Source organism: Hyaena hyaena, unplaced genomic scaffold (genome assembly GCF_003009895.1).
Source record: "Hyaena hyaena isolate Hyena2069 unplaced genomic scaffold, ASM300989v1 scaffold_234, whole genome shotgun sequence".
In the NCBI taxonomy this organism is placed as follows: domain Eukaryota; kingdom Metazoa; phylum Chordata; class Mammalia; order Carnivora; family Hyaenidae; genus Hyaena; species Hyaena hyaena.
The window spans coordinates 855,440-876,724 of record NW_024080865.1 but is presented as its reverse complement, the minus strand read 5'-3'; the positions used below and the strand labels follow the sequence as shown (position 1 = coordinate 876,724).

Genomic DNA, 21,285 nt, shown 5'->3' with positions numbered 1-21,285 from the left:
CACACATCCTCTCAAACACACTCTCACATACATCCTCTCACACACACCCTCACACACATCATCTCACACACACACTCTCACACACACCCTCTCACATACATCGTCTCACACACACCCTCTCGCATACACCCTCTCACATATATTCCCATCTCCACCGTCCATGTGTTCACACTGCCCACTACACCCTCTAAACACTTCCCCCACCTTTCTTCCCTTGCTTACGGCTCCACCTCCACCCTCCCCATCTTCAAATACATCCACCTCCCCTCCATACCAGTACACCTCCCGATCACTCCACTTCCTACACAAAATACCTCCCCACACACACATGTATACACAATTACCCTACAAACATACTCACACTTCTGAGCACCTCACACCACAGCTGGGTGTTCCCCCTCTGAACACCACTGAGCTGGTCTGCCATGAACAGTCCCCCCAGTGGAAGGGCGTTGCATGGCTCCCACCATTCAGCAGAGTGGGTTCTGCTCGGGGGGGCTGGGGAGCTCATTCTAAGCCTTGTGTGTCATCCACTGAGCAAGGGACACAGTCACTCAGGAGCCAGAGGCTTCCCCTCCTTACACCTCCTTCCCATCTTCCTTCTCGGGGATGAATGAGCCTGGGTGAGGAGCTGGCACCTTTATGAATAAAGGACTAGAAAATGACTCTTCCCTTTCTTTTCTTGACTGCTCCATAAATACAATCCAACCCCCACCTCTTATCTTACAGGAAGCTCCCTGCCTGTGTGCATCCATTGTCTGCATAGGGGCCCACTTCCCTCTGGACTTGGCTCAGAAGCCTTCAGAGGTTACACCTCGTCCTGCCAGACTCTGGTTTCCAAAGACTCTTCTCTTATCTCCTAAGAGAATTGGTGTCATGCTGGTCTGTTTCCCATCTACCAAAATCTTGCTGCGCCTTCCAGAAGTGGTCTTGGGGGTTTGGCTGGGTAGCTAGTCTTTTCTCTAAAGGCGCCAGGGCACATTTCCGGACCCTTCTGACATTTAGAAAATCTAAACATTCATAAATGTCTGCCTGGCCTTTTTAAAATTAGCAATTAGTTGTTAAAGGTCTCCATGCTTCCCACAATGTTCAGCCCCTCTTTATTTTTTTTCCTAAAAGACATAGTTACTCTTCATTTCCCATGTTCATTTCTGGAGTAGCTTTGCTCCAAAGAGACGAAATCAGCAATCAAGATGTAATAGGTCTGGGGGTCATTACTTATGAGTAACAAATTTCAAACGTCAGAACAAGGGCAGGCCAAGAAAAATGTGCTGGACAGCTAACACGGGCCCAGCATTTTACCTTTACTGTCTTGTGTTGACTTTGCCCCCAGGAGACCCTGAAAGTTGAGGTATTAGGGGTTCTATTTTATAGATAATGAAACTGAGGTTCAGAAAGTTAAACTAGTAGCTTGGCAAGTACGCTTAGCTGGACTTGAATGTTGAAGTCCGTGCTCTCCCCATAATATCAGGCTGCTCCAACTGAGAGTCTGGGAATAGAGCAGAAAAGCAGCCTAAGTTCAAACTAACAGGAATCCTATGGACTCACATAAGCAGGATGCAGCAGGGACTAGGTTGAGGGACAAGAGCCAGAGCAGAAGACCTATAGTGAGGACCAGGGAGAAGCTGCCTTCGAAGCCTCCAGGACACCAGGCCCATCAGCCATGAGCTGTGAGACTCTGCTCACCACAGGAAGCAGGTCCCTCCTCATTTGGGACCCTAGTTTAACCAGCATCATACATATCCTGTCCCCATCAGATTCTGAGCATGCATCTTCCCAGCCCTTGCAGCCCTGTGACCGAGGGTCCATTCCATACAGGGAAGAAGTGAGCCTCAGAGTTGTGGAGGAGGTGGCCTGAGGCCACACTGTGAGAGAGTCTCAAATCCCGAGGACAGTCTAACTCCAAAACACCACTCAGGGTGGTGCATTTAATAAAATTCATTTGTTCCTGATCGCCTTGCATAATCCAAAACTAAAGTTCCCATAGGAATGCATTTGAAATAGGAGTCGCATTTCAAACTTTTCCCATGAAGTGAGACTTTCTGCATATTTTCATTTGCACATATTAACACAGCTCATGTCCATGCTGCACTGGTGCCCAGCACACAGCCCCTGATCGAGCCTACGGATGTGGCTCCTGAGCCAAAGTCCTCTTCATCCTACCTCCTGGCACCGGGAAGATGCCCTGAAGGTGGCTCGGCCCACTGCACGTCCAGCTGCTGCTCCGATCCCAGCCAGAGTAAGGGAGACTGCTGGCCTCACCGTTGCAGATAGAATTTATACAGACAAAATGAACAATGACAGAAAAGTTTCCTCTTCTGGGCTGCGATTCCTCCCCTCAGGCTGAGAGGCAAGCTGTGGTCCCTGTCCCCACGCCTTTCAGTCCCCTCTCATTGGAGTCTGGCTACAAGCACTGAAGTCAAGGAGGGAATGGCAGAGTGAACTCTGAGCAGGGACGATCATTGTGGGCTGAACCCTAGCCAACAGACCATCCTTAACAAGTAACAGAGTGACTGCTTTCAGAGGCCTGCCTGTCTATAACCACCCTCTGTGGTGGCTGCTCTGTGCTAAGGAAATGCCATTGGTATGTGGCCCAGGCTGCAGGGAGCCAACCCACCAACCCACGGTGTGTGGTGCCTGGCAGGAAGCCCTCCCATCAGTCTGGCCCCAGTGCCCCAGGCTCTCTTGCTGACTTCATTAACCCAGTCCTCATGCTGGTGGGGAAGGGCAGGGACACTGGGTCTGGAGTGGGCTTGGCACATGGCTCTCTGGGAGGGTGGCCAGCAACACCCTTCTCTCCTTCAGAGCTGGCCTCAAGCCCCTCTGAGGAGGAGAAAGAGCATGGTAGAACCCCTAGATTTGGGTCTGTCTCCCTCCTAGACCTACTTGAAGGATTCACTCCCTACATAGTCCAAACAGATACAAGGCCACAGTGAGTTCATGAAAAAGATTAGTTCACTGGTGACTTACATAGAAATCCAAAAGACTCCTATGATCAGAATCCAACAGACATCTCATCACTAGATATTACTATTCCTGTTCCATTCTTTTTCCAATCCAGCCGCTTGTCTATCCCTACCATAGATCTCACAACCTATAAAAGCATCCCTTCTATCATTCAGCTCTTGAACCTGACCTCCACATATGAAAAAAAAAACCAAAACCCTGTATTTAAGCAAACAGAAATCAGTCCCTTGGCATATCTTCTGAGGGCTCATTTATCCTCAGACATCTTCAACTCCAGTACAGAGGGCCAAGGATGAGCATTTGTGGACTGGGCCTCTCATTGCTGCTCATTACAAAACCACTGCCCCTTCTCACATCCCTGAAAAGAAGAGCAAGTTTATCCCAAGCCAATAAATTATCATAAAATTAGCTCCAAAGCACTGCTGTTCCTGGCATGCTGAGTGAATACAAATGCAAAACCACTTTGTGAGGTGATTTCCCAACCCAGAACACACAAAATTTCTATGGAAGAAAAAAAAATCCCACTGCAAATGATCACAGTCAAACATGAAAGAACACACAAGAAATAAGCCACCGTGAACAAGAGCAAGTAAACCCAAAATGGGAGGATTAGCATTCCAAAAACTTCAGCTAGTGGAGCAATCTGAAAAAGACTGTAACATGAATATGTTTAAAATAATTGAAGAAAAGTAAATAAAAATAGAAATCATAAGGAAATATCAAAAGCCATGAAGATCAAGCATATAGATTTGAAAAACTATCATAACAACTTTTGGAAGTTAGCAAAATATATAGAGCCATTAAAACATATAATGTAGACTAGGAGTTGGACATCAGATGAAGAGAGCTGGGTGGAGACTAAGTGAACAGGAAGACATACCTGAGGAAATCACAAAGGAACCAGCTTAGATGAATAAAGCACTTGAAACTATGAAAGATGAGAGACAAGGAGAACAGAAATTAAAAATATATATATATATGGAATGGAGAAAATAGGGCTATGCAATATACAATGTCAGGAAGACTTTTGACTGAGAATTTTTCAGAATCAAAGAAAAACCTTAATCTTCGAAAGAAATAGCAGCTTGATTTTCCAAACAGACAAGTAAATATTTACCTATGCTTAGACAACGTATGGTAGACATGCAAGACCACAAAGAAGAGAGAACAATCTTAAAGACAACTAGAGAGAAAAAATGGAATTCCTAGAAAGGGATGACAATTAGACTGATAGAGCAGTCCCAATAAGAGAAGCCAGAAGACAGAGGCTTTGAAGTATCTTCAAAGCACTGAGAAGAAATAACTGTGAATTTAAAATCCTGCTTGCAGTTAAACCACAATGCAAGAACAGGGGTAAAATTGACATTTTTGGACACAGATATTTTCTCATGCATGGGCTTACCTGAAAGGAACACTAAAGAATATATTTCAGGAAAAAGGAAATTAAATCCACAAGAGTAGGTGAAATTCAAGAAGCAATTGTGAGCAAATAAACTGGTAAACTTGTGGGTAAATGTGCACAAGTGCTGACTTATTTATAGGTAACAACAACTATAATAATAATGTGCACTAAAAGGAGGTTAAAGACACTCAGAACTAAAGTACTGGCCAACAAAAACATGGAAGATGGAAGAGGAGACGAAGAAATAAAACATTCTAGCAACCTTACTTTGTTCTGTTGGAGAATAGAGACATTCATCATCTTTAGGGTTTGTTAAATCATAGATCAGTGTTAAAATATAAGGGTAATGGTGAGGCATACTGTGTTCATGGACTTGCTAACTCAGTAAACATGTCCATTATCCCCAAATTGATCTATGAATTTAATGCAGCTTAAATAAAAATTCCAGAAGGATTTTTTTAGATATACACAAGCTGATTATAAAATTGATATGGGAAGGAATAAGAATCGATAAAACAATTTCAATAAAGAAGAATAAAGTTGGAGGAATCACAGTACCCAATTTTAAGTCTTAAAACTATAAAACTGCCCCTTAATTACAGTCTTGGCTTTAAAGTCTAGTTGGTCTAAGTATGGCTACTGCAGCTTTCTTATGATGTCCATGAGCATGACAGATGGTTCTCCATCCCCTCACTTTCAATCTGCAGATGTCTTTAGGTTTAAAGTGGGTCTTGTGTTGGCAACATGTAGATGCATCTTGTTTTTTTATCCATTCTGATACCCTATGTCTTTTGATTGGAGCATTTAGTCCATTTACATTCAGAATGATTACTGAAAGATATGAATTAGGTGCCATTGTGTTACCTGTAGAGTTGGTGTTTCTGGTGATGTTCTCTGGTCCTTTGTAGTCTTTGTTGCTTTGGTCTCCTTTTTTTTCCACTCAGGGAAGCTCCCTTAAAATTTCTTGCAATGCTGGTTTAGTGGTCACAAACTCCTTTAGTTTTTGTTTGTCTGGGGAACTCTTTATTTCTCCTTCTATTCTGAATGACACCCTTGCTGGATAAAGAATTTTGGCTGCATTTTTTTTTTCTATTCAGCACATTGAATATTTCCTGCCCCTCCTTTCTGGCCTTTCAAATATCAGTGGACAGGTCTCCTGCTAATCTTATGTGTCTACCCTTGTAGGTTAAGGGCCTTTTGTCCCCAGCTGCTTTCAGAATTCTCTCTTTATCTTTGTGTTTTGCAAGTTTCACTATGATATGTTATGGTGTTAACCTGTTTTTGTTAATTATGAGGAGAGTTCTCTGTCCCTCTTGGACTTGAATGCCTGTTTCCTTTCCCAGATTAGGGAAGTTCTCAGCTATAACTTGTTCAAATAAACCTTCTGCTTCCTTTCCCCAGTCTTCTTCTTATGGGACTTCTATGGGGCGCCTTGATGGCTCGGTCGGTTAAGCATCCGACTTCGGCTCAGGTCATGATCTCACAGTTCGTGGGTTCGAGCCCCGCATTGGGCTCTGTGCTGACAGCTCAGAGCCTGGAGCTTGCTTATGATTCTGTCTCCCTCTCTCTCCGACCCTCCCCTGCTCACACTGTCTCTCTTTCTCTCTCAGAAATTTAAAAAAAAAAAAAACCATGATGATATGGGTGGTGTTTTGTTTCATGGAATCACTAAGTTCTCTAGGTCTCCCCTCATGATCTAATAATTTTCTTTCCCTCCTTTTCTCAGCTTCATTATTTTCCACAAATTTATCTTCTGTATCACCTATTCTCTCCTCTGCTTCTTCAATCCTCATTGTCACTGTATCCAGTCAGTATTGTATCTCAGTTATAGCATTTTTTATTTCAGTCTGACAAGTTTTTAAGTCTTTGATCTCTGCAACAAGAGTTTCTCTGGTGTCTTCTATGTTTTGGGAAGAATTCCCCATCTTGTCATTTTGGCTAAGTTCTGTTGTTGGTGTGTTTTAAAAGCTTATTATGTTTCCAGAACCTGAGAGTAATGCTATATAAAAATCCTAGAGGAGAACTCAGGCAGCAATCTCTTTGACCTTGGTTGCACAACTTCTTACTAAACATGTCACCAGAGGCAAGGAAAACAAAAGAACACATGAAGTACTGGGACTTCATCAAGATAAAAATCTTCTGCACAGCAAAGGAAACAATCAACAAAACTCAAAGGCAACTGACAGCATGGGAGAAGATATTTGAAAATGACATATCTGATAAAGGTTAGTATCCAAAATCTATAAAGAACTTATCAAACTCAACATAAAAAAAAAAAACCCACACAACCCAGTAAAGAAACAGGCAGAAGACCTGAATAGACACTTTTCCAAAGAAGACATCCAGATGGCTAAGAAACACATGAAATGATGCTCAATAACACTCATCAGCAGGGAAATACAAATCAAAACCACTATGAGATACTACATCACACCTCTCAGAATGGCTAAAATTTACCGCACAAGAAGTAACAGGTGGTGATGAGGATGCAGAGAAAGGGGAATATTAGCCAGCCATTAAAAAGAATGAAATCTTTATATATATATATTTTAAAAATTTATAAATAATATTTAAATATTTTAAATAATTTAAATATTCATAAATAATATTCCATATATCTAGTGGAATATTACACAGCCATGAAAAAGAATGAAATCTTGCTATTTGCAATGATGTGGATGGAGCTAGAATGTATAATGCTAAACACAATAAGTCAATCAGAGAAAGACCAGTATCATATGATTTCACTCATATGTAGAATTTAAGAAACAAAGCAGATGAACATATGGGAAGGGGAGGAAAAAGAAAGAAAGGGAAACAGACCACAAGAGATTCTTAATGATAGAGAACAAACTGAGGGTTGATGGAGGGAGGTGGATGGGAGATGGGCTAGATGGGCTATGGGTATTAAGGAGGGCACTTGTGATGAGCACTAGGGGTTGTATGTAAGTGAAGAATCACTTAATTCTACTTCTGAAACCAATATTGCACTGTATGTTAATTAATTAAAATTTAAATAATAAATAAACAAAATGTTAACCAATAAAAAAACTATAAAACTGCAGTAATCATGACTGTGATAGTGGGGAAGGACACATAGATTAATGGAAAAGAATAGAAAGTCTAGAAAAAGATGCCCACAAATATGACCAATTGATTTTTTAAAGTAGGCTTCATGCCCAGCCCAGAGCCCAAGAGGGGGCTTGAACTCCCAACCCAAGATCAAGATTTGAGCTGATATCAAGTTAAGTAAGAGGTTTAACCAACTGAGCCTCCCAGGCCCTCCAACTGATTTTTGATAATGGTGCAAAAAATATTTAATGGAGAAAAGACAGTCTTTTGACAAATGATACTAAAACAATTTAACATCCATATGCAAAAAGGAAAGGAATCTTATAAAAAACTAACTCAGATGGATCCTAGATCTAAATCTAAGTGTAAAGATATACAACTTAAGAAAAAAACCCAAACACACACACACACACACACACACACACACACACACACGAGAAAACCTTCTTGATCTGGGATTAGCCAAAGAGTTCTCAAATGTGCACCAAAAGCAAGATCCATTAAAGAAAAATAATTATAAATTGTATTTCATCAAAATGAAAAACTTTTGCTTTGCAAATGACACTGTTAAAAGAATGTAAAGGATAAGCTGAGGACTGGGAGAAAATATTTGCAAATCTTATGTCCAATAAAGAATTTGTACCCACAGAGTGGTTAAAATGAACAAATCAGAATACTACAGATGCTGGTGAAGATGTGAGGAACGGGCACCCTCCTACACTGTTGGTGGGAATGTAAACTGGTGCAGCCCATCTGGAAAACAGTGTGGAGGTTCCTCAAAAAATTAACAACAGAAGTCCCCTATGACCCAGCAATAGCACTGCTAGGAATTTACCCAAGGGATACAGGAGTGCTGATGCATAGGAGCACATGTACCCCAATGTTCATAGCAGCACTCTCCACAATAGCCAAAACATGGAAAGAGCCTAAGTGTCCATCAACGGACGAATGGATCAAGAAGATGTGGTTTATCTATACCATGGAATACTACATGGCAATGAGAAAGAATGAAATCTGGCCATGTGTAGCAATGTGGATAGAACTTGAGGGTGTTATGCTGAAGGAAATAAGTCAGGCAGAGAAAGACAGATACCATATGTTTGCACTTATAAGTAGATTAGGAGAAACCTAACAGAGGACCATGGGGGAGTAGAAGGGGGAAAATAGTTGGGGAGAGGGAGAGAGGCAAACCATGAGAGACTCTTGAATACTGAGAACAAACTGAGGGCTAATGGGGGTGGGGGAAAGGGGAAGGGGGGTGATGGGCATGGAGGAGGGCACTTGTTGGGATGAGCACTGGGTGTTATATGGAAACCAACTTGACAATAAACTATGAAAGAAGAAAAAGAATTTGTACCCAGAATTTATAAAGAACTCTCAAATTCAACCACAAGAAAACAAATAATGTAATTACCAAACAGGCAGAAGGTTTGAACAGACACCTCCCCCAAGAGAATACACACCTGACCAATAAGAATACGAAAAGATGTTCAACACCATAAACTTATATTTGCCAATAAAAACTATACACAAATATTTATAGCAGCTCTATTTGTAATTGGTGCAAATTGGAAACAATTTAAATGTCTTTCAATGGGTGAATGGATAAACTGTGGTAGAGCCATACAATGGAATACTATTTAGCCATAAAAAAGGAACGAACTGCTGATTCGTGCAACAACATAAGTAAATTTCAAAGGTCTATGGTGCAGGAATGAATCTAGTTTCAAGATGTTACATGCTGTATATTTCCATTTCTGTAATATTCTCAAAAGTCACAAATTACGGTGATGGAAATGGGCTAATAGTGGCAGTGGCTTGGGAGAGTGTGCCCATAAATGAATAGCATGATGGGGGTGGTGGAGTTATGGGACTGTTCTGTAATCTGACTGTGGTGGTTACACAAATCTATAAATGTATTCACATTTATAGAACTGTGTGTCACTTCCAACATGAAGTCAATCTTACTCTCTTAATAGTTTTTAATGTTTTTTTTTTTTTTATTTCTAGGAGAGAGAGAGAGAGAGAGAGAGAGAGAGAGACAGCATGAGCAGGGGAGGGTCAGAGAGAGAGGGAGTCACAGACTGAAACAGGCTCCAGGCTCTGAGCTGGCAGTCAGCACAGAGCCCGACGCGGGGCCCGAACCCACAAACCGCGAGATCATGACCTAAGCGAAAGTCGGACGCTTAACCGACTAAGCCACCCAGGCGCCCCTCTCTTAATAGTTTTTTAATGTGTCAACATAAGGATAATTAACAATGTATACCTTCCAAACCAGTAAAAGAAAAAAAAGTAAGACTAAATAAATAGGACATAACAGTAGAAGGGAGAAAAGTATACAAATAAGCAATGGGCTTAAGCACACCAATTACAGGGGAGTGGCCACCTCTGGGGAAGAAGTGAGGAGCCAAGAGGGTGTTAATGCTTTACTTCTTTTTTAAAAAGGGTGATCTGGCAACCCAAGTGTCCATCACCAGGTGAGTGGATACATAAAACATGTTGCATCTGTACAAGGGCATATTATTCAGTCACAAAGAAATGAGGTTCTTGATATATCTTACAGTGTGGATAAATTTTGAAAACATGATGCATTTTGAAATAAGCCAGGTACAAAAGGACACATATTGTATGATTCCACTGATATGAAATATCTAGAATGGGCCAATTCATAGAGACAGAAAGCAGATTAGAGGTAATCAGGGGCTGGAGCGAGAGAGAAATATGGAGTTATTTTAATGGGTACAGAGTGTCTGTTTGGGGTTGACGAAATAGTTTTAGAAACAGTGATGATAGTTGCACAATATTGTGAATGTAATTAATGCCACTGAATTGTATAGTTCCATCAGTTAAGATGGCAATTTTTATGTTTTATATGTACTTTACCACAATTTTAAAATAAATAATATGCCAGAACTACTGGATTGTACATTTTAAGTTTTTTAATGTTTATTTATTTTTGAGAGAGACAGAGAGTGTGAACAGGGGAGGGTCAGAGAGGGAGTAAGACACAGAATCTGAAGCAGGCTCCAGGCTCTGAGCTGTCAGCACAGAGCCTAATGTGGGGCTTGAACTCATAGACCGTGAGATCATGACCTAAGCTGAAGTCAGACGTTTAATTGAACCACTCAGGTACCCCTGCATTGTACATTTTAAATGGGTGAGTTGTATGGTATGTGAATTATGTCTCAATAAAGCTGTTAAAATAAAAAAGAAAAGAAAAAAGGTATCTGAAGGGAAATAGATAAATTTTAATGATCAGTATATAAGTGTGTGTTGTATTATTTTCTTTATTTGGCTATATTTTGATTTTTTTCATATTAAAAAATAAAATAATTTTTTAAGAAAATGGAACTCTTACCAGGCAATTCAATGTTATTTAATTACTTGTGTAAGATCCTCATACATCTCTCCCTACCACTGGGCACATCACTAAGAACCAGAGACTCCATGTCACAGAAAGGCCACTTACCTGTCTCGTATCCTACCCGGGTCTGTCTCTCCCTAACTGAGTGGTTCCCTTGGGAAAGTTACTGGACAGCTTTGAGGGCCAAGTTCTCATCTTAGACCTCTTCTTTCCCCTTCACAGGTGTCCAAGGGAATCCAATGAGATCACAGTGTAAGTGTGTTGTGATCTAAAGAGTGATGGACGAGTGTACAAATGTCAGGAAGTATTAAACACATGATCAAACATGCAGAAAATCCACAGATCTCATCACGGTCAATGCCTTGACCCTCCACCAAGCCCATCACAGGCACTGCTCACAAGCATCCCTACTTGTGCATGCTGGGTCATTCCCGGCACGAAACACAGAATTACTGAGAGTCACAGGAGGAGGGAGGTGAGCCACCAGCTGCATGCTCCAACCTCAGTAAGCAGGGCTGCTCCAAAGTTCTCCATGATTCTGTATGTTTTCACTTTCAGATGTGCTTTGGGAAGAAACAAAACAATGAAATCCAGGGACACTTTCTGGTGGGAGGGGACAGTATGGCCCAGAATGGCATTCACTGCTCCAGTAGCATCCCCACCAACTGTGGTGAGATGCCCACTCCTTCCTTATCTTCTTGGAGGCCACTTACCTACACTGGTCAAGGTGTACTGGTAAGGCTCCGAGAGGAAGTGTGGGAGAGTGAGGACAAAGGCACCCGAAGCTAGGAGGAGACCCCCGATGCCAATCAGCCGTGGACGGTGCACCCGGCTGCCAAAGTAGCTGACGAAGATGATGAGGATGGCGTTACTGATCTGCAGAAAGAGCAGAGGAGCTGAGTGAGACCTGAGACTCTGTCCCTCCCCACCCACAGGGAAGACCTGACTGTACCTGGTCCAGGAAAAGCAGAGAGGCAAGACGCTGCCCAGTGCCAGCCTTGCCCAGAGACCCTCAGGGCAGGTCCAGCATGCACTGTTTCGGCTCTGCCCTATTGGCAGAGACCCTTACCAGCCTCAGCCTTCTGGACTGGTCCAAGGGAAGTATCTAGAGACCATGTAAAGCTCACAGCCTAAATTCCAACCATCTTAGAACCAAACCTTTTAGGGCAAAGTCCAAGAAAGCCTCCAGTCCTGGCTGATTCCTAGGAACAGCATATGCTCTCTAAATGCCTTAAGGACTCTGGCTCAGTGGTCAGAATAACCACCAAGCAATGTGTACTATCTCACTCCATCCTGCAACAACTTTCTTTTTGTGACAAAAGTGGGGCTCAGAATATTAGGTAACTTGCCCATGTTAGGAGGTTAGGATATGGCTTGAACAGGGACTACCTGAGTTTAAAGCACCCAGTCTTAGGTAGACTGGTCTACTGCCTCTTGGAGCAGTGGGCTTCTGTCCTAGAAGCCCCACTATCGACCTGCTCCTGGCCCTCCTTGGGCCTACTTCCATTCCTGTCAGTGAGGGAGGAGGACCAAACTACCCCCTAAGCTCCTGCCAGGCTGCAAACCTCAGTAAGTCCACGTTCTTGGTACTTCTTGGAAGGTGTGATCTCTGAGTCCCACCCTGAGCCAGGGAAGGGAACTGAAGTCTCAGTTTGGGGAGCAGGGTATCAAATGATAAAAGGAGGTGCTGGCAGATCTTCTGACTACATATCCATCCAAAGAGATGATCCTCTGCCCCAGAGTGTAAGCTCACCTGGACTGGAGGAGCCTTCAATGCCAGTACCCACAGCCCTGCCCTGTCCACAGCACAGTCTTCTCCTGGCTAGAAAAGCATGTACCCCTGGTTCAGGAAATAGGGGCCAGAGTCTTGCTATGTGGCTCTTGCCAAGACCATCAAGTGGCCAATTCTCAGTTTTCTTCTTACTTGACCTCTCAGCACCATGTGATTCAGATGACCATTTCCTTCTCCCAGAAGCACTTCCTTCACTGAGTTTCCAGGACACCACCTTCTAGTTTTCTTCCCCTAGCAGCTCCTTCTCCATTTTCTTGGCTGGTTTCTCCTTGCTTCCCTGAACGCTCAACTCTCATAGCTCAGTCCCTGAACCTCTGCTCTTGTCTTGGCGAGCTTACCCGGTCCCATGGCTTTACAATGTTCTGCGTGTGCTTCTAATTCTCACAGGCTGAGCACACCCAAATCTCATGCCTCATCTTGCCCCTTCCCCCCTCCGCAGTGCTCCTCATCTCAGCAAATGGCACCTGCATCCTGCCAGTGCCTCAAGCAAGACACCTGAGCATCATCCCTGACTGCTCTTTCACACCCATGTGCAACCATCAGCAAGTCCCATGGGCTGGACCTTCAATAGCCACCTGGAGGCTGAGTGCTTCTCTCCACCTCCCTCACTACCTCCTGGTCTAAGCCACTGCCCTTCCTCTTACATGTCCACAGGGCTCCCTTGTCATCTAACCTACTTTAGACCTCAGCTTAGATGGGAACTTCTCATTAAGGCTTTCACTGAAAAATAAGGGGGTGGCGCTGGGTGAAAGGGGTGAAAGTGCTCAAAAGGCACACACTTCTAGTTAAAAAATAAGTAAGTACTGGGATGTAATGCCCCACATGGCAACTTGAGTTAATAACACTGTATTGTTTATTTGAAAGTGGCTAAGACAGTGGATCTTAAACTTTCTCATCAGAAGAAAAGCAAGTTGTAACTATGTGAGGTGCTGGATGTTAACTAGACTTACTGTGGTGATCATTTTGCAATATATACAAAGGTCGAATTGTTAGGCTGCATACCTGAAACTAACATTATGTTAAATGTCAATTATAGCTCAATAAAAAAGGAATTAAATATAACACATTTATAAAAATTAAATATAAATTATAATTTATTTTAAATACATTTTATAATTTAAATTGTATTTAAATATATATATTTATTTATTTTAGAGAGAGCATGTGTACGTGCATGCATGTGCCCAAGTAGGAGAGGATCAGAGGGAGACAGAGAATCCTAAGCAGGCTTCATGCTCAGTGCAGAGCCTGATGCGGGGCTCAATCCCACAATCCTGAGGTCATGACGTGAGCTGAAATCAAAGTCAGATTCTCAACTGACTGAGCCACTTAAGTGCCTCTAAATACATTTTGTAATTTAGATTCTATTTAAATATTTTTATAATTTAAATAGAATTTATATAAAAAGTTATTTAAAATAAAACCACCACTTCCCTCCATGACTTTATCCTTATTCATAGCACTTACTGTAATCTGATTTACAAATTTTTATTCATTTCTGTAAACACATGTCATATTTAACATTAGAATGGTATATGAGCAGGGAGAGGTTTTTATCTGTCTGCTCATTCCTGCCTCCCCACACCTAGAGCAATGTTTGACACATAGTTAGTGCTCATTAGATAGTTATTGAAAAACTGAATGAATGAATAAATGACAGGCTTTTTCAAGAAGACACAATGGCCCAGAAGACTCCTCCTTTGTGGCCAAGAGTAAGATGGCTTATAATATATACAGAAAGGGGGTGTGAAGGTGTGTGGGGAGGCAGACTAGCCTGATCCAGCCGGTTGCTTTGGCCCCTGGCCAGACATGGTTCTAGAAGATTCTGAAACCCATACCTGGAAGCAAAGCTTTATTGTTATGCGTCTTAGATTTTTTATCTCCCTATCCTTTTATTTTTCTATCATTTTTTCAAGAAATGATTGTAACTGTCCGACTATGTCAGCTAAGTTACCTGAGGCTGACTTTGAAAGGTCTGGGTCTGCAGTGGCAAAGCTCCCGTAAGGGGGAGGAAGGCCTGGGGTGCCTGGGCCCTGCCCATCTGAAGCAGCCCTTCCAGCACTCCAAGGGGCTGGGCTCACTTTTTGGAGAGAAGTGGGGCCTCCACAGTGCTTATGGCTGACGCTGGCTTAAGACCGTGGTCCCCAAACTTCTCTTCAGCAGTGGAGTATCTTTGGAAAAGCAGTTTTTCCATAATACAATATAACATCATTTTATATACATGAATGAGGCAGTTCTAGCTGAGGAGAGGAGGAGGCCCCCTGCCGTCCACGCCTCAGGCCCCCACAGCGGCCCCTGAACAGCTCTGTGGGCTTCCTATGAGACCATCTGAAAGTTGTTACTGAGTCCTTTTGTAACACCTCCCTGCGCATCAGCTTCCCCAGGGCAAATGCGGGGGGCCCCAGGGCAAACTGGTGGGAGGCATTAAGGGTGGGGCCTCTAGGGCTTCCTCTGACTTTGTCTGCCCAGGCCTGGCCTGCAGCAGTGAGCAGAAGAAGCGGCTGCCTCACAGGGCAAGATGCCCGTGTCTTCTCCTCATCTTGTCGCTGGCCTTTTGCACCCAGCCCTCCTCTCCCCTTCACTCACCCACCAGCCTGGAAGGCTCAGGGACCCAGCAGCAGCTCTAAGGCTCATTCACCTGGAGGCTGGCCACCGTCCAGATGGTCTCACCTTCTCCTCTGCCAGGCCTTCTTTCTTCTTGCACCCTTCGAGCTTCTGGTTGCAGCCTCCCTGCAGTTTGTGGGACTTCAACCCTGTACTCAGGCAGCTGCCAAATCCTGCCTTTTCTTCGAACTATCGCTGGGGTCCTCTTCTCCCCCAGCCTCTCCAGTCTGGCTTGGTGGCACAATTTCCCAGCCAGCTGACTTCTGGATGCCCTGTCCCCCACCTCTACTGTCTCCCAGTCACCTCTTCCAGGGGGTTCACATTCATGAGACTGTTCACGCTGCCTGGCTCTGCTCAAGAAGCCATGCCAGTTCCTTACCATCTACCACAAAAGCTGGAAGACTCAGGCTTGACCATAACGGTCTCCCCTAATCTGGCTGCCCTCTGCTCTCCTGCTCTGCTGGTAAGACCCCTACTTTACTACTCAACCTGCTTCCAAATGCCTGCGTCAGAATCAACAGGAGTGTAGAAAGCCCTTCGGCTGAATTTCCTGTCCTACCTTCAAACAATCACCCATATACCATCCCCAGACACACAATGACATACACAAATATACACACAGACAGATACACACTGGCACAGATCTGCACAGACACACACAGAGACACAAAGACACAAATAACACACACACATAGTCTCACACAGAGACACAGATACACATACATAGTGACATACGCAGACACACACAAATGCTGATACAGATATACACAAAGACATACACAGTCACACACACACACACACACACACACACACACACACAGAATTGTTAGGTCTAAGAAATAAACTTTCTTGGAGCACCTGGGTGGCTCAGTCGGTTAAGTGTCCGCCTCTTGGTTTTGGCTCAGGTCATGATTTCATGGTTCATGAGTTGGATCCCTGTGTTGAGCTCTGCACTGACAGTGTGGAGCCTGCTTGGGATTCTCTCTCTCTCTGTTCCTCCCCTGCTCATGTTCTCTGTCACCCTCTCAAATTAAATAAACATTAAAAAAAAAAGAAAGAAACTTTCTTGTGGTATTTGCCTCAACCCATGCCCGTAGGTGTGCTCTAAAACCATATTGTTGAAAAGCTCACCTATGTGAGCTTGGGAAAGAGACCCTTTAATGAGTAAATTATTTTCACCCTCTACTGAACCACACCCAGGGGAAATACCAAGCCCCTTCTCTGCCTAATCAGCCTCCAGTCAGAGATTGTGCCACGTGTCTCAGAGGGCTACTCCTTGCCCCTTGAAAATCCAATTGTCCTGGGGCCCACATTTTTGTTCCAAGTGTAGGATAAATAAGAATGACAGTTTGGCCATGGAATATCACAGATTCGGCTGTTGTCTAGGCTGTGGCAGAAGAAGGCATTACAGTTGCTGATTAGGAGGGTGCCTAGAACACCGTGTTGAGGAATCAGAGTCTAGACTCAGCAGAAAAGAGGGCTATGGTTCATTAGTGACACCTGCCAGGGTCTGGGGATTGCACTGCAGCGGACAACAGAGGACAAATGTCAGAGGTTTGTTTTCCCCTCATGAGTGAGGACAGCATGTGCCAGAGGCATTATTAAAGTCATGGGCCAACATTAGGAAGGTGCATTCTGTGTAAGGGGTGCCAGGTCCCTGTGCTGTGATCAGCGCTGTGAGTATGACATGGGTAGTGAGGTAGACCAGTCACTGGGCGTCACCAGGAAGCTTGAGACACAGACACACAGATAGAGACACACAGGTACATGCGCGCGCACACACACACACACACACAGAAAGCAGAGGCCCTGGGAGTTCTAAGAGAGGGTCTGGGCCAAGCAGGGATGACTGATGGGCCACAGGGATGCATGTGGGCAAGTACGTGCATGTCCCAGGTGTGGGAGACAGCCGTGTAGGGGGAGTGCATGCAGCGAGGGGCACCAGGAGAGATTTGGCAATGTGTTTGGGGGAGAGGGTTTGGGGCAGAGCAGGGCTGGCGACAAGGGAGAGGGGAGGACTGGAAGAAGGGATGGGCTGGGGGTTCAGAGGGAGGTCTTCGCATGGGGGCTGTAGACCTGGGCTCAGATGCTGGCTGCACCGTGTGCATGTAGGTGCCCAGCCTGGATGGGGCACTTGGGCTTCAGATGCGAGTTTCCTCCTCTGGGAAACATGACTGTGTAGAGACACCCTCTCGGAGGACTGTAAGGACGGCTCTGGCACAGGGCAGGGGCTCCTGAGGGCACTGCTGTATAGGCCCCTCAGGGTGAAGAAGTGAAGGGCAAAGGGGCGTTTCCAGCTGGGAGCAAGATGGGGGTGGGGAGACCAAAAGCTGGGGCCTGAGGATGGTGCTGGGAGACATCCTGCCTTCTCCATCTTAGAAGCCACCCTGGGGGAGCCCAGGCTCTAAGTTACTAATCAGCCTGAATTCCACTGAATCAAGGGAAGATTCTGCTCTGGGAGTTTGTAGGGGGGTGGCGGGGGGAGCACTGCCTCCAGCCCTGAACAGTAGGCATTGTGGAAAAAGAAGAGAGAAGACAGGCCAGGGAGCCCCATCTCCTCACCTGGAGCCACCGGTGTTGCAGCCACAACAGAGGGGACTCTTCAGCCTCCTCTATCTGCATCTTCCTCCCTCATCTTGGGTGATGCCTAGCTGACCTTGCCCTCTGACCTCCCGCTCCTGAACTCTGGCCCACCCCATCTTCCTCTAACTGTGATGTGCAGTCACTGAGGAGCAGTGTGAAATCCACATTGCTGTGGGGGTCGTAAGGATCTGAACTTGTTTGGGAGTCAAGGCCGTTGAGCAGCTCTGGCTCCCGTGATCCTCAGAAGGCAGGAGCTACAGGTCTGGGGCTGCGTCTCCACCTGCATGTCTGAGGCTCATCTACCCTTGGACCGGGGATGGGCAGAGGCCACATAAACTTGTGGGTGGTCACAGATCTCAATAACAGAGACACGGAGTTTGGAGGCAGACAGCCCTGCACCTCTGGGCAAGAGGCTGTGCGTGCTAAGCCCCAATGCCCTCCCCTGAGGGGTGTGAGGGGTAGAGCACCTGCTCGCTGGGCTGCTGTGATGAGGCCCCAAGGTCAGGGGCCTCTAAGCTCTGTGCCTGGTGCAGCGAAGCCCCAGGAAAGGTAGCTGCCACCACACTTGCTGCATCTAGCAGCCTCTATGTTCATGTATGTATCCCAGCTCCCCTGCCCCTTCCAGAGCCCTCAAGCGGACCCTGTGATCAGGGTGGCACAAGCGTGAAGTCTGAGGGACCAGAACCTCCTGCTTACCTCATTCAAGCTGGAAATGAGCCCTGAGGAGGAGCTGGAGAGCCCAAAGCGCTTCTCGATGGTGGTGAGGCTGCTCTTGAAGTAGGCACTGTACAGGAGCTGGCAGAGCTGCAGGAGGCCATGGCAGAGGACGAACACCTGCGGGAGGAGACAGGGCGCCCTGGCTAGGACCTTGGCATTCCACGGTGGGGCTTCTGAGACATGGAGCCCCAGCAGTCCAGCCTGCTTCCTCACCTTTTACTTGGGAACACTTACTTCATGGGAAGGTCTGGAGGGCGAAATGATTCAGTTGCATCAGTGCTTTACCCCATGGACTCACTCGGGGCTGCCCGCCATGGCCATCGTTCCTGCCATTCTTAGCCCTGTCAGCGTGAGGGGCTCTGCAAAACCACAGGGCTGGAGAAGCACCCTTACCCCTGAAGGGAAGGAAAAGCCTGACTCATCAGCCCCACATCTAGAGCACTCAGCACTTTGTTTTTTTTGTTTTTTTTGTTTTTTGTTTTTTTTGTTTACAAATAGTTTATTGTCAAATTGGTTTCCATATAACACCCAGTGCTCATCCCCACAAGTGCCCTCCTCCATGCCCATCTCCCCCCTCCCCTCCACACCCATCAGTCCTCAGTGTGTTCTCAGCATTCAAGAGTCTCTCATGGTTTGCCTCTCTCCCTCTCCCCCACCATTTCCCCCCTTCTTCTCCCCCATGGTCCTCAGTTAAGTTCCTCCTAATCCTCCTATACGTGCAAACATATGATATTTGTCCTTCTCTGCCTGACTTATTTCGCTCAGCATAACACCCTCAAGGTCCATCCATGTTGCTACACATGGCCAGATTTCATTGTTTCTCATTGCCATGTAGTATTCCATGGTATAGATAAACCACATCTTGATCCATTCGTCCGTTGATGGACACTTAGGCTTTTTCCATGTTTTAGCTATTGTAGAGAGTGCTGCTATGAACATTGGGGTACATGTGCTCCTATGCATCAGCATTTCTGTATCCCTTGGGTAAATTCCTAGCAAGAGCACTCAGCACTTTGAATTGTCCTCTAACTGCACCAGGGTGCCCGCCACCCCCCTCCCCCTCCCCCCCCCGGCACTGCTCTGTCCTCCCTCCTGAGTCCTGTGAAAACTGGAGGCCACTCTCCACACAGTCCAGGTCAGTTTCAGGGGCATAACAAGCCTGAGGTCACATGGCTTTACTCCTCTTGACCTGTCCTCCATTCCCCTCTCCACCACCAACACCCATTCTCCGAGGCTGGCCTCTAACGCACCATGATGGATTCCCAAACCCCCTGGTTTGAATGATTGCTCCCCAGCTTACTATCATGTCTTATCAGAGGTATCCATGACTGTGCTTTCTCCCCCATGGATGGATGATAAGGGCCCCAGGAAGGCCTTGAGCCATTGTCTCTGCATCCTTCCCTGCCCTATATACCTAAGAGTATGAGTAAACGTGAATGTGAGTTTCGGGTTGATGGGACAGATACACAGCTGGGAGGGTGACAGCAGTTTGTAGCACCTGGAGTTGGCTCCAGGCTGAGCTCTGGGACCTCCTGGGTTCTCAACCAGTGGGCTGGGCCCGAGCAGGCTCAGACCCCAGAGTCCCCCATCCCTGAACTCCCCTGCAAGGTGCCCCTTGCTGGAGATTATACTTTTCCTCCAGGGAAGGGTGGAGTGCCCTTTTGTTTCATAGTCTGCCAAAGCCCTTCCCTTAATTGAAGGGCTGGCATCTTAGGAGAGCAACTGGGGCTCCTCCTTCATTTCCGTTTCCTTACACAGCCGAGGCCCCCTCCTGTGAGGAGGCCCCCTCCTGTGAGGGGGCCCCTTTCCAGGCTGTGGGATCAGAGCTGACGTTCCCTCTCCTACCTGCCAGGGCAGAGCCCTTGTGAGGACAGCCTGGGGCCTCTGAAAGGGCCTGGCACTGGCTGGCTGCCCACACATGCATCCATGTTCACAGTCTCCAAATCCGAGGAGGCCAAGACACCCACAAAACCACATGCCTCTCCAAAGTGCCACCTACCAGAGCCCGCGGCCACCTAACTCCTCACCAGGGAGAGAAGGAAGCCTGTACACCTGAGGGTGGAGGTAGCACTCCATCCCCACCTCCATTGGGAGGTTTTGTTCAGCTTCATTTCATAGATCGCGATTCTTCATAGATCGTGATAAAGGTGTTTATGAAAACGATCTAGTCCCCTTGTCTTTTACAAATGGGAAAACTGAAGTCCAGAAAGGGGGGGTCCCAAGTGTCTTGCAGAGTATCCTGCATGCAGTCAGCACTCTGGGCTCGAGTGCCCGGCACTGAGATACCAGGAGTGCACCAGTTCTGGTCCATCTGTTGAGCTCTTGATTTTCCTAACTGTGAGGTAATTGGGCTAAATTGGTGGTTCTTAACTCAGTTTTGATCCATGATCACTTAGAAGGATGGGGGGGGAGGGCTTGTCTCTGAAATACAAGGTCAGGCCCAAACCGAGGCGTGCTGAATCAAACCTGGTGGAGGTGAAGCCTCAAGTGTGTTTTAGACAAATTCGGCCGGCAGAATCCACTGGGTGATGTGGGTTGCAATACTGTGGTTCTGACCATTTATGTGCAGGGGGTAATGTGTGAAGATGAGGGAAAAAAACCAAATTGAACACAGACAGCCCCGAATGTACAGGAGTGTCCCCTGCAGGTCGGCCAGATGGGAAAGCACCCTAAGACAGTGAGGATGGCAGTGAGGAGAGTGAGGGACTTTTCCAGGATGGACACAGGGCAGTAAGCATGCTTGAGCCCCACTTCCCGGCCCAGGACAAGTCCACAAAAGAGCCA

General features: G+C 45.8%; 1 protein-coding gene across 1 annotated transcript in view; it reads right to left on the bottom strand.

Moving 5' to 3' along the window:
• SLCO2A1 (solute carrier organic anion transporter family member 2A1) overlaps window positions 1-21,285 on the bottom strand; it is an 86,297-nt gene that overhangs the window by 30,074 nt on the left and 34,938 nt on the right. Inside the window, exons 2-3 of the mRNA XM_039243840.1 lie at window positions 18,481-18,618; window positions 11,519-11,681 (exon numbers count right to left, since the gene is read on the bottom strand). Coding sequence (XP_039099771.1) covers window positions 11,519-11,681; window positions 18,481-18,618 — 301 coding nt within the window. The remainder of the gene's footprint in view (window positions 1-11,518; window positions 11,682-18,480; window positions 18,619-21,285) is intronic.